General features: G+C 33.1%; 1 protein-coding gene across 1 annotated transcript; it reads right to left on the bottom strand.

Moving 5' to 3' along the window:
• Positions 1 to 5770: 5770 nt before the first annotated feature.
• Positions 5771 to 11666, bottom strand: LOC21395123 (GTPase-activating protein GYP7). Its single transcript, XM_024171668.1, has 11 exons — positions 11075 to 11666; positions 10385 to 10480; positions 9774 to 9877; positions 9034 to 9290; positions 8798 to 8920; positions 8334 to 8422; positions 7555 to 7660; positions 7311 to 7408; positions 6968 to 7228; positions 6313 to 6396; positions 5771 to 6240 (listed from the first exon to the last, which is right to left on the bottom strand). The coding sequence occupies exons 1-11, from the start codon at positions 11162 to 11164 to the stop codon at positions 6226 to 6228; spliced, it is 1323 nt and encodes a 440-aa protein (XP_024027436.1). The 5' UTR covers positions 11165 to 11666; the 3' UTR covers positions 5771 to 6225.
• Between the last annotated feature and the right edge of the window lie 1585 nt (positions 11667 to 13251).

Here is a 13251-nt window from a genome sequence, read left to right as displayed (position 1 = left end):
AACTTGAGGTAGTAAATGTTAGAAATATTTTAATTCGTCATTAAAACTTGAGTTTGTTTTTCTTTTACTCTTTCTCACTTTCTCACTTCCTCTCTCACACTTTGGATTTCACGAGCGTCTTTTCTCTCCTATGATTCACCCTTTCTCTCTCCTCTACACCTCTCTCCAATGCCCTTTCTCTCTCCTCCGTACCTCATTCTATTTTAAAATTCTATTGGTGGAGTACTTGAAAGGAAGAACATGATATAAGAAATATAAAAGGTTGATGGTAGATCATTGGTTGCATTTACTTCCTGGAGTTGGCTAGATACACAACTTTATTAGAATTTCTTCTTTATTAGCTAGTAAAACTAAAATAAAAAATAAAAAATAAAAACCATCTAATAGAGAAACAAACATAAAAGAGAATACAATCCGGCAAAATATATGAAAAAAATATTATAAGCACGCAAAATACAAGGAAAAGAAAATTATGAAGAGTTAAAAAAATTAAGAAAAACAACAAAATAATAGATTAGTTAATTAATATATTACATTAACTAAAAAATGTAAAACTACTTAAACATAAAAACTAGCCTTGTGGATTAAACTTGAACCATTACATTTAAACTAAGTGAAAAGAGAGTAAATTGACACTCATGGATTGGTTCAATGAAAGGTTGAAGGAATGTTTGAGAGTATGAGGTGTGAGAATATAAATGTAATGACCAAGAAAATTTTGGAATTAATTAGTGTAATTTACGTCATTAACTTAAGAATTTTCTCAGATAAGGACATGTTTTTAGTAATGAAGGATTTATGAAATTAATAATATTACTTTAAAATTCTAAATGAAATTTTATGTTAAAATGTTATTATGTTACGACTTGGTCGATAATCCTCACAGCGATTTAAGAAGGGAAAAATTTATATTCGAATATGACTCGCAATTCTAGACATAAGAATTTCTGAGTACAGTACAGTATTAGCAGTGCTTTGAAAAGCACTCTAATATTCAAAGAAGTCTTTAATTACCAATTAATAAAATCGGTGTTACGCGAGTCACGTTTTCAGTAAAACCCTAAAGCTAGACTCGAGAATCGACACTGTCAATTTTTACGTTCTACTAAGAGATTAATTCAAGTATCTTAAACTCATATTTTAATTTATTCTAAAACAAATTTTAAGTTTTGAAATAGTTTAAATTATTTACGTGATTTAAAATCTAAATCTGTACTGGTTCCTTACAAAATTAGTATTGGATTACGATTTTAAACAGTAGATTGAAAACTGTCAGAAAATTTTTATCCTGAAAACTGATCTAGAGATCACTGTCAATACAAGCTTAATCTGTTAAAAGAGGAGTTAGTGGGAGACAAAAATTAAACAAGGTTTGACCTTGATTTGATGTGGGTTAAGATTCCTTATTAGGTGTCAAAGTTTATCTTCCTTCTCCTATGCATGGACGCCACCCTTAAACTTGTTTTAAGCAAGATTTTAGCTTAATTAAGTCTAATTAGAGAGATTAAGATTAGAAGCTTAGTTGTCTATAAATACCCCACTTAAAATTAAGGCCATTCTTTTACCATTTCTTTTTCTTCTAATCATTTTCTTCTAATCATCTTCGTCTAATCATCTTCTTTTAATCATCTTCTTCTAATCATCTTCTTCTAATCATCATCTTCTAATCATCATCTTCTAATCATCTTCTTCTAAGCATCATCTTCTAATCATCTTCTTCTAATCATCTTCTTCTAATCATCTTCTTCTAATCATCTTCTTCACTCACTCTCTCTCTAGCTTGGCCGAACCACCCTCTTACTCTTTCTCTCAAATTTTTTCACTTCTCACCCCACACAAAGTCTTAAAACCCATAATCAAGAGGTAGGAGAAGAAGTTTTGTTGAAATTCCTAGAGTTTTCAAGTGATTCTCAAGGGTGAATTCAAAGCCTTTTTCTCTTGGTTTTCTTTAAAGTTTCAATTTTTATTTAAGAAGTTTAAATATTTGTAGGAATTTTTCATCTTGTAGTCAAGATCATTTCTCTCCTAAGGATTGTGGTAAGAATTTTTAAACTTACTTTGATCATTTTAATTTTTAAGTGCAAAATTAGTTTTTGTTACAAAATTTGTATTTTTATGGTTAAATCTTCACATGCAAAGGGTTTTGAGTCAAGATCAATAATTTTTAAATTGCATCATTAGGGTGTATGGTTGTTGTTAGTGTGTTTAAAATAAGATCCAAACTTTGCATGTTAATTTTAAGAGGTTAAAAGATGCAAAAGATTAAGTTGTCAAGTTGCTATTTTGGTTTAAAATTTTCAGTCCACTTTGACGTAATATTTCAAGTCGTTAGAGTCAAAATTAAGAAAAATTCTATTTCACAAAAGTTGTAGATCTTGAAATTCTGAATATTTCGTTGTAGAGAAGTCTCAAATCGGCCTTCAAAGTGTGCTTTTGGACATTTATCTAAAACTGCCTAGAAATTCATAAAAACTGTCTAAAATTGTCAATTTGAAACAATTTCTGCTTTTACTTTTTTGGACCCTTTAGAGGGTAATTTCGAGATTTCTAACCTGTGAATCTTTTATATTTCGACGTTACTGACATATCTTCGTGACTGTGAAAAATCACAAATTCGACTCTAGTATGCGTTTTCAGGCCGTTTTCAAAAACTGCACAATAACATTTGTGCAACCCTCGTTAAAATTTTTGGATCATTTCGAGGCCGAACCACGTTTTCCACAAAACATAAGAATTTTAGATTGTGACAAGATGAAGAAATTTCGTCAACCTCAGATTTTAAGAATTTAAACCTTAAATAGAGTTATTTACAGTTTAAGAAAAACTGTCAAGTTTAACCGGTACAATTTATAAACAGTTGTAACGTTTATTAAAAACCTTTCCCCAAAAATTTTAATTTAAAGTTGTACAAATTATGAGTGTTTATTATGCAACCTAGTAATTGAGGTTTAAAAAGACATTCTAATGAAGTTTTACAAGTTTATGGTAATTTTCTAAAGAAAATCATTATGTGTCTTCCGACACTAATTTTAAGTAACCGATAATATGACTAGCAGTAAAATATGATTTACTGTAGCGATTTACTATAATGATTTTCAAAATAGGATCGGATTGTGAATTTTTAATAAACATTAGATACGGGCCCAACACTTGTATTAGACCCGCAACATTTTAAGCCTAAACCCGATACATAGGAGTATAGGAACGTTGCAGATATGTAGTAAAGTAATAGGCCTTAATACTATTTTGGGCTCAATCTAACAAATAAAATAAATTGGTAACTTAGACCTCGACTATGGTTTAGATAACTAATTAAAAGACTAAGTTATCAACCTAGGACAGATTCAGCAAATACAATTAAGGAAAATTAAATGATAAGGATTTATCTAAAATAATCCTTGTAATATGCAAGAAGGTAATATGATCCTTATTTAAAAAGAAAAATATTTTCTAAGTATAAGAATAAATTCCTAAATAGTCTAAGCTAAATAGATTAGCTTATAATAAGTCAAATTCATACCTCAGTGGGTTTTCTTTACAGAATACAGCAGTAGAGGTAAACCTCAGCGAGTATTACTAGTCCCAACCTTTGCAGATAGCAGGTAAGTGAGAATCTCACATACAATATGAATAAGTTCTAAAGTGAGATATTATACGTGTCTTATATACATGTTTATGCTCATGTTATAGTATGTCATGTCGCATGCTCACTAATGACACTAATGAGAGCAGTTTTAAGTCAAGTGTCGTACCAACCTCTCAAGATTGGGGGGGGGGGGGGGGGGGGGGGGGGGGCTTATGTTCAGGAAAAAAATTGATGCAATGAATTAGGGTCACGGTGTAGTTGGAGACCTTGCAAACCCTCTTTACCCGTTGATCGCACGCAATCGGTAAGAAAACTCGGGCCTATAAGATTAATAAGTCAAATTCATAAATGAGCATAATTGGTACATCCATTACTACTATACTCTAAGTACTCTATTTTAATTAGCGATATATAATTCCTACTTAGTGAGTGTAAACTCATTCTTAATATGTATTTATATTGTAGGTAAGCAGTCTATGTAAAATGAATGATGGGTTGTGTGCAACGACGGGCAAACAGTGAGGAGATATGGGAAATGGATACCGCTAGCATTTTATTTCGCATTATGTTTTGTTAAGTTATGAATTTTAAAAATATAATATATATATATATATATATAAATACAGTATAGCTAATGAGACTTATATTTTAGGAAAACTTATATATATATATATAAGATAAAATAATAAGGTTAACTTTATTTTGGGGTTTTTAAAAAAAAATCCACAAAATCGTCACAATAAATACTAAAATTAAATCAAGTTAAGTGATAAATGGGCAAGTTTGCACCATTACATTGGTGATGTGTAAGTACAATTTTTGTACATTCATCCTCTTTTCTACAATAGTTCTCAGAGTAGTCTAAAACTCAATCGTATTTTTGTACAACATGCAGTGGCGGAAAGAAAGTACTTTCAGTTAGGATACTATAAAAAAGTTAAAGATAATTTTTTTTATTGAATAGGGACATAATCATAAATTTTAATTATTGAGTGGGGGCACAGTCATAATTTTTTTCACAAAGTGGGGCACAATTAAGATTTTATGCAGAAATCTAAGATAAAGTTCTAAATCTTATGGCTCCACCACTAACTACAAGTTCTAAGCCATTCTATAGTATTTTTTATATCAACCTAATAACTCATTGAGACTTTCTCTAATAGTCCTTACAAAAATGGACTACTAGTAGTCCTTTATTTTTCAGCCGTTAAATTTGTATTAGAATATGCTTGTTATGGATACTTTTTTTAATTTGATGTGATTTTGATTAAATCCAATAATAAAAAGCTGAGACTATCAGTAGGACGAACTACCGAAAAAACTCCTTAATTCGTTCTACATATTTTCAATACCAACTAATTCGATGTGTTGCAGATACCTTACCATAAAAGGCTGTTTGTTTGTTTGTTTTTTTTTTTTTTTTTTGCCGCTTTTGCCAAGAGCCTAGAAATCTAAAACAAAAAGAGTTATTTCTACTAAAAGAGGACAAGGATTTTCTTTCTCAAGAAAAAGGGGGATTATAGTATCTTCCCGCTCTCATTCTCTTCATCATTTTGAATAGAGAAAAAAAGATAAATATTCTTTTTAATTGTATGAGTCCTGATTTTTACTCTTTAATTTTAATTAATACCCTTTTAATTAAATATTATATTAATCAATAAGATATTAATCTAAAAGTATAAAAATCTAGACCCATACCCTTTTAAGGGTAAGTTTAATAATTCTCTCTTTTATTAATATCCCGACCCCGACAACAATAGAACGAAAAGCACCTAACTCAATTCTAATTAAAGAATGGGCTTAATTCTTACTCGTGCAAGTATGCACTTAATACCACACAACATATTTATCAGTCGAGTCCTAAAGCGGGTTGTAAAGCATTGAAACTATGGGAAGTTTGTACTATGTTGATGCTACTCCTTGATTCTTTTCTTTGAAAAAGAAAAAGAACAAAAAGGATCCTTTGGTTCTTTAGGCTTTCATACGCGGTTTTTGGGCATGGACTGCATATTGATACCTGGCAATTTGCTGCTGCGGCGAAATGGAATTTTTGTTGCTCATAATTTTTCCATGTTTTCAAACAAAGGAAAATGCACAAGGAAAGAATGAGTATACATCTGCCAGAGACTATGAAGAGAAGAAAAATATCTGCAAGAGAAAAGAAGACATGAATATAAACGTTAAAATAACTTTGATTATGCGTAAGAGGATTCTTCAAAGTCAGAAGTATATGATTCTCTCTCAAATCATTTCCAAAAGAATAAAAAGAATGCGTAATTTCATTTATTGGGTTCAAGACCCCCACGATTTCTTTTTTCTTTTTTTTTTTTCTTCCCTTTTTTTCTTTCTTTCTTATTTGGTGATTTTATATCAAATTGTTACAGACAACAACATAACAGATGGCGACATACAAAGTAGGATTTGTATAATGCCTACTTAAAGAATGTTTTTGGTGTACAAACAAATGGAGATTAATTTGCAGCAGTTGTTTCTGCTGAACTCAAAAGCCCAAACAAACTTGGTGAACTCTGCGCCAAGATTCTTGTAGAATTTACTTCTTAATCCCTTGCCAAATTAAGCCAAAGCATGTGAAAAATCCCGATTAGCACTCGATTAGCCAGAAATGTCGCGATCTAATGCTATGCCTTCTTGGCCTGCAGTTAAGAAGAACAAACATGATTAATTTCAGCACTTTATGAAATACAAGTACTCAATAACATTAATACCTTCTTCAGATATTTCTTGTGAAGTTTCATTGCGCCAGTACATGCCTTTTTGGCATCCAAGTTTCCAGTCATGTCATTCAATATCTGCAAAAGAATTAATTGAGAAAGAGACGAAGGAGAAAATATGCATTATGCACACTGATATCAACAAAGATGACCCGTATAAGAATCAAAAGATAATATGAAGAAAGTATAGAGTAGAGTAGGAATATTTATATTTTGTTTTGTATTTTTTTTTACTGATATTTTGCTGTAAAGCAACTCATACATATAGCTTGTTTGGTAGAGGGGTTTGAAACCCAATTCATTGTTTGCTACAGTGTTTTCTTTCACAAAAATTTTAAAAATTTAAATTTTGGTTCTAATCACCTGATTTGAACCTATAAACAAAACAAGCCCATAATGTTTGGGCCTTTTAATCTTCTGGCCTTTTTCATTTATTTATCAAAAAAGATATTAATAGTTTTGTGTTTATATTATATTTTGATTTTAATATCGGTCATCTGCGTTGATATAACATAATGCATGTACTTTGTTTGCCAAGTACTAGCATTTTCTTGCAGTCAAATGTTGTTCTGTGGCTTAAACGAAATCTTGTCCTAAAGATACATAGTGTGTTTTCCACAAGCCCTGCAAGTTAACTCATCTAACTGACCTTAACAACATCATCAAGACCGCGAGCCTCGTGCAGTAGCTTTGAGCTCTTATCCTTCAAGACACTAGCAACGAGGAAAACCGAGATAGGGAGTGGCGCTTCTGAATTTTTCGCCCCATTCTTCATATTTTCCCTTTCGTACTTCCCACACTGACGTATTGACTTTGCTTTCCCTTGAGATCCGTCAGCTCTTTCATTAGCTCCACCAGGTTCTTCGTAGAGGGAGAATAAATCAGGGTCATATTCTAGTGCCCACATCATCTATCAAAAGTCCAAACAACCATAATTAGAAGTAAAGAAAATTTACAAGCATGAAGAAGTGGAGAAGAAGAAGTAGAATTACCTCCCAAAGGTACAATGAATCACAAAAGGAAAACTCTCGACGGAATAAAACCATAAGCATCCGAAAGGCGAATAAATAGTCACCTCCACCAAGTGTCTCTGCGTGGCAAACAGAACACAAGGGGATGTATAAGAAAAAGAAAAGCATATAACGGTTACAAAGTAGAAAAGTCATTATTATGGCTATTATAGTTGAGATTGGCATACGTAGAATTTAAAGAAACAAACCAAGTAAAGATGTGTACCTAAATGCTGATGAAGTTTTGGATCAATAACTTGAGTAATTGCAGCCAAATTACTAAGTTGTGTCTCCACTCCAACATGGCTATCAGTGCATCTAAAATTTCCTCGCTTAAAAACGGGACACAAAAGACATCGGATAAAAAGATTTGCATCAATGGAACTGCAAATCGAAATCAACTGTAAACAAATTTCAAATACTAGATACTGTCATGGATTTTAAGGATGTGTTTTATGGATAGAAAAACGGCAGGAAAAAAAAAGAATGTTGTTTCAAGTTCAATATAGAAAATGAGGAATGAGGATTAAAAGGAAATCACGTTGAAGTGATATACCCATGGAACATAAAAAGAAAAAAAAAATTACTGGAGAAATATAACAATTTAGCAAATCAAATAATGATAGCGTAAAAAAAAAAAAAAAAAAAAAAAAAAAAAAAAAGAGAAAAAAAAAAAAAAAAAAAAAAAAAAAGAAAAACCACACACACACAGGATTAAATAACAAGGTGCAAACTAAAATGGGAATATAAATTTTTCTTTTAAAAAAGAGAGAAAAAAACTCTACTGCGTCACATTCTCCAAACTTGTACAACTATCATCTAGAAACTGCTCAAATGACAAGAGATGAAAGCACCAACTAGACAAAAAGAAAGCAATATTACTCCGACGTCTCAAATTTTAGCAAAAAGAGGGATGACATTATGGAAACACGGGCCAAGTAGACTGATAAGAATGAAAACATTATGCAATGTGGTAAGAATTAATTTCTATGGAAACATATGTACCAATCTGCGCATCAAGCGTTCGAAGCACCAAAATGCATCAGCTTCATCCTCGAGAAGGATAATCATGGGGGAGCAAAGGTCACTCATCCCTGCTCAGCATTGTCAGCATGTTAAAAGTGTCGAAACCGTCAGCCTATAGCAACTTTTAAATTTAGGAAGTCATTTTCCATTTTGCAGGAATGAATGACGATTTATGTGATAACAAGTAAATGATTTTATTAGTCATTTATGCCCTTAATACTTCTATACCACAACAGTATAAGCAAAGTGTTCATAACCGGATAAAATTGTAGACATTCACCATTCATTTCAAAACAATCCTTTGCTAGGAAAAAGTACATGCTTCAGCGGGAAAATATATATATATATATATTTATATATATTTATATTTATATTTATATTTATATATAAAAGAGTGCAAGTTACTAGTTTGGCCTTATAGACAATGGTCAAAAGTAATCAACCTTGGCAATAGCCGACATCTGTATCTATCCAAGCATATATGGCTAGAATGTCCCAAAGTTTTGATAGGTTATCTTGCTTCTCATAAAACACCAATGTCCGATCAGTGCGAACCACATCAAGACCTGCCAAGATAACCAAGGTTTCTTTTAGTAAATCTTGTGTAACATCCAAGACCAAGAAGCTACAGAAGCATTTAAATCGCTACAAACAAAAAGAGCATTTACGTTAGACCAACCTATTTGATGCAAGGTAAGCATCCACTGGATTACTTTTTTGTCCTTCACCTCTCCCAAATTATTGGAAGCATTTGTACTTGAACCAACCATGTCATTCCGAACAGCTGTGCCACTGTCCACATTTGTTTCTTGAAGTACTATTGGATCTTGAATTGGCTGACCATCTTCAGTGACTATGGGGGCCGTAATAAACCGACCACTTCCAACAACCGGAAATAGTTGGCAGCATTCTTCCTTCCACCTAGCATATTGCACCCTGAAGGTGCACAGATATTATGTGATGCTTAACAAATGGAATATTAGAGTGGGAAGAGGAAGCACAACAAATTTGATAGCATACGGTTTTATTAAAAGGACACGAACTTGTAAATAGGAGCTCAAAAAGACACATAGTTGGGATGCCGGGTGTCTGTGTTATGAAAGAAGGAATAATTTAAAATGCATTGCAGGCGTATTACCACACTTTGTTGTTGTCAATTAGACAACCATTTAGGATGATTAAGCGTTATTTTGGAGCTATAATATTTTATATTACCTAAGCTCCAAAAAGATTATATAGAGCCTACACAACACAACTAGACAAGGGATGAAACTGGAGACATGAGCGAAACCTGTCAATAGGAGAGAGTGTGTGTGTTTTTGAACAACCTCAACACTCAGGTTCGCTGCTCCATTAGGAGGTTTAGCTAATAATAAATAATCATGACTTACCATAATCACTAAAGGAAAATTGGATTACCTTCGACGTGCTCGCATGTGGTCTCGCTCGTCAAATGTACTCTTGGGATCATAGCAACCAAGTAAGAATTCCCATACTTCTCCTCTAATTGATGGGTGGATTCCCTAATTGGATAAATTAAACATATGCTGAGGTATTAGCCCTCATATTATGTTCATCTATCAGGAAATGTATTAACAAAAAAAAAAAAAGTAAAGGAAATCGAAATCTAAACAATAAAGAGGCAGTGAACAACAAAAACTGTCGTACAATTTGCATGTCCACATAATGCTGCTAGTAGAATAATCATAGTATCAGGACCTAAAGGAACCGTGTTAAGCTGGATTTGTGACCTTTACAAAACCTTTGAGCTCAATATTCGACTATCTGTAAAGACTGTAATCACAAATATAGTCTTAATACTTAAGCATGCTTATATGAATTAGGATCTGAAATTTAAATGCTAAGATTGCATTGGCAGTTAACTCAGGATTCTCTAGAAAGCCAAGGTGAAGATCTATCCGAAATTAACATTAACTGAACGCTTATGAACATTCAATTTTACATTCACATACGGAACAGCAACTAAAATACTTAGCGGCAGCTATTGAATCACGAACACGTGCACTTACCCCACGTTGTATTCGGCTTAACGTCTTGCCAATATCCAGATACCCTTCTGGAGTAAATGCAGCCTGCCATTTCCTTACGCTTAGGGTTTTACCAGCCTGCAACAGCAGATAAAAACAATAAGCTTCACCTATTGACACAGGACGCAATGCTGAGTTTTGCGATATATGTGATAACTGTTGAGTCAAAGATGGATTGGCAGCAAAAAGACTTGAACTAACAACAGCTAATATTTACGTTTGAATCATACAATACCTAAAAAATAAAAACCTCTACATTAAGAGTCAAATGAGCTAAATGTCATTATCTCAACATCTTAAAAGCAACATTTGAGGCTTCTCGAAACATATATGTAAGTGTGTATGTCTATATATCTATCTATCTAATATATATATATATATATATATATATATATATGTATGTATGTATGTATCTGAAAAAAACTTTTTCCTTTCCATCTCAATTGATCATGATATTACAATCAACTTCAGCAATTAACAAAATCATGTCCACATCACGAGTAAAATGGTCATGTGTCCTTCAAATCGAGCCATATTATGTCCAATTTTTGAAAAACAATCCAATGCCTGATCTAAAAAGTCCAGCACAATCCCATATCAAATCTTTAAAATATAATAAAATAAAAAATGGGTCACTGAAAAAATTTAACAATAAATAAAAAAATAACGAACCTTGATTTTGAAGCGAGTTTTGGGAACATCAGTGCACTCTGGTCGGACCTGATAGAAAGAATCAGCAGGAGTTCCAGCGTCCCTCCACATTCCAGAAACAACCCCAAAACACCAGATATTTCCCAGATGAATCAAAAAGGCTTTGAACCCACTTGAAAAAAGATCAATTTTTCTCAGGGGAGAAAAAAAATTAGAGAGAGAGAGAGAAAATCTTTCGACCCTTTTTAGATGATTTCTCTTGGGACCCAGATAAGGAGCTGGCCTGACCAAGCTCCCAAATACAGCTTCAAACCCATCAGATCAAAGAAACCCAAAAAAAATGAAAAAAAAACCCCTTTTTTCCGTAAATATAATATATATATATATATGATCTTTTTGTGTTTATTTTATTGCTTTGGTTCTGTTTTGATGATTATGGTGGTGGTGGTGGAAATGGGTTGAGTTTTACTCTGTCAAAGTCAAAGCTGCAACGAGAAGCTTTTCTCTTCCCCATTCCAACCACGCCCACAACCTGGCCAACATTAACCAACCAACCAACCAACCGTTTAATGCCTCAATTTTTAACGTTTCCTAAAAATTCTTGTTGAGCTTTTCTTCTTCTCTCTATAAATAAATAATAATTAAAATTAAAAACAAAAAAGAAAAATTCTTCTGTTTAACTCATTTTTGCTATTCTCATTTCCTCTTGTTTATCTTGATCTTAAGATTCTTTTTAGATCAACTTTATTTGGTAAAAGATCTATTCTTGGTTTGTTACTTTATATATTTTCCTTTTGAGGGTTGAATTTGCTTTCCCATGGTTAAATTGTGGGCTCCATTTTGTCCCTTCCTCTGTTTCCGCTGGAATTGGGATGATTTTGGATTTGATTGGGTCAATGGGTTACACATCTTTTGGTATTTTTCTTTTTTGCAGTTTGTTCCTCTAACCTTTTAGAGTTTGGCAAATTATCCCTTAAGTTACTAATTTTGAGAATTATTCCCTGTTGTAGTAAGCTACGCATCCTTTTATTTTCCGGGTTTGAATCACAATCTAATTTTTTTAAATAAAAATTCAAATTTTATTTTTTTAAAGGGAAAATTGCATTGCAAATTAAAGTTGTACAAACACCAATACTGACATAAATAGCCTTAAAAAGTAAGATAACTCGACCTTGAACATTAACGGGTACCTGTCGATAAATTTGAGTGAAACATTTAAGGAGTCGAAATGCATGCAAGGTTCCCCAATCAAAAAACCAAAAAAGCACGCCAAATATTTAGCTCTGAGATGGCTCTTTCAACAAAACCATTATAATTTGTGAAAAATTCTGATCAATCAAGACTAAGAGACCTATAGTGTTAAGGCCACCTATGACACTGCAAACAAACGAACTAAACAAACAACCTACATTGAAGGATGGAGAAACCACCTTCGCTAATACACAACAAAACCAGAACACAAGGTGAAAACATCCAAACAGCGCAATTGACCACGCCATTATTAGACATCAAAATTAAAAACACAAAACAGAACCCAAGTCACACAAACGACGCTTCTGATGAGAAGACGGCTACCAAAGTCAAAGAAGGCAGAACCACCGGCATAAAAAGGGGTGACTACAATCCTCAAGGGACCATCCACCGTACGACGAGTGGTGGAAAAGCGCCACTGAGCCAAACTTGCGCACCACCATCACAAACGGCATATGCATCCCATGATTGAGAGCCCGCATCTAGGGTCGGGATTCCGATGAACCCATCTGGAGGCGGCATTGGACTCCGGCCGATCCAAGAGTAGGATCTTGGAGAGTTTTTTTGGGAGAAATCCGAGCAGAAGATAAATTTTTATTAATAACAGTGTTTTCTCTCAAAGAAAAAAACTTAGGCCCTGTTTGTTTCCGTTTTCATTTTCATTTTTCACATTTTTCGAGACTAAAAAATGAAAACGGAAACATAAAATGCGTTTGGTGTAAAATTTTTTAAAAAATAAAAACAAAAACGTTTTTGTCTTTTCTGAAAAACTGAAAACGAAAAAAAGACGTTTTCATTTTCACGTTTTCGTTTTCTGAAAACGGATTTCAGTTTTTTTTTCTTCTCTCTCTTCTCCAGCCGAAGAAGACGCGGGACATCCGGCGAAAGCCCACCGTCTACGCTCCTCTACGACTGGCCCGCCACCATCTTCTCCGACTGTCCGCCAC

Source organism: Morus notabilis, unplaced genomic scaffold (assembly GCF_000414095.1).
Source record: "Morus notabilis unplaced genomic scaffold, ASM41409v2 Scaffold574, whole genome shotgun sequence".
NCBI lineage: Eukaryota > Viridiplantae > Streptophyta > Magnoliopsida > Rosales > Moraceae > Morus > Morus notabilis.
The sequence above is the reverse complement of the archived record's forward strand: the minus strand, read 5'-3'. Positions and strand labels throughout refer to the sequence as shown.

Coding starts and splice junctions, on each gene's coding strand:
- LOC21395123 (XM_024171668.1), bottom strand. CDS start 11,164: ATGTGGAGGGACGCTGGAACTCCTGCTGATTCTTTCTATCAGGTCCGA. Junction 9,878..10,384: donor TAAGCCGAATACAACGTGGG/GTAAGTGCACGT, acceptor TTATCCAATTAG/GGAATCCACCCATCAATTAG. Junction 7,661..8,333: donor AACGCTTGATGCGCAGATTG/GTACATATGTTT, acceptor CCCGTTTTTAAG/CGAGGAAATTTTAGATGCAC.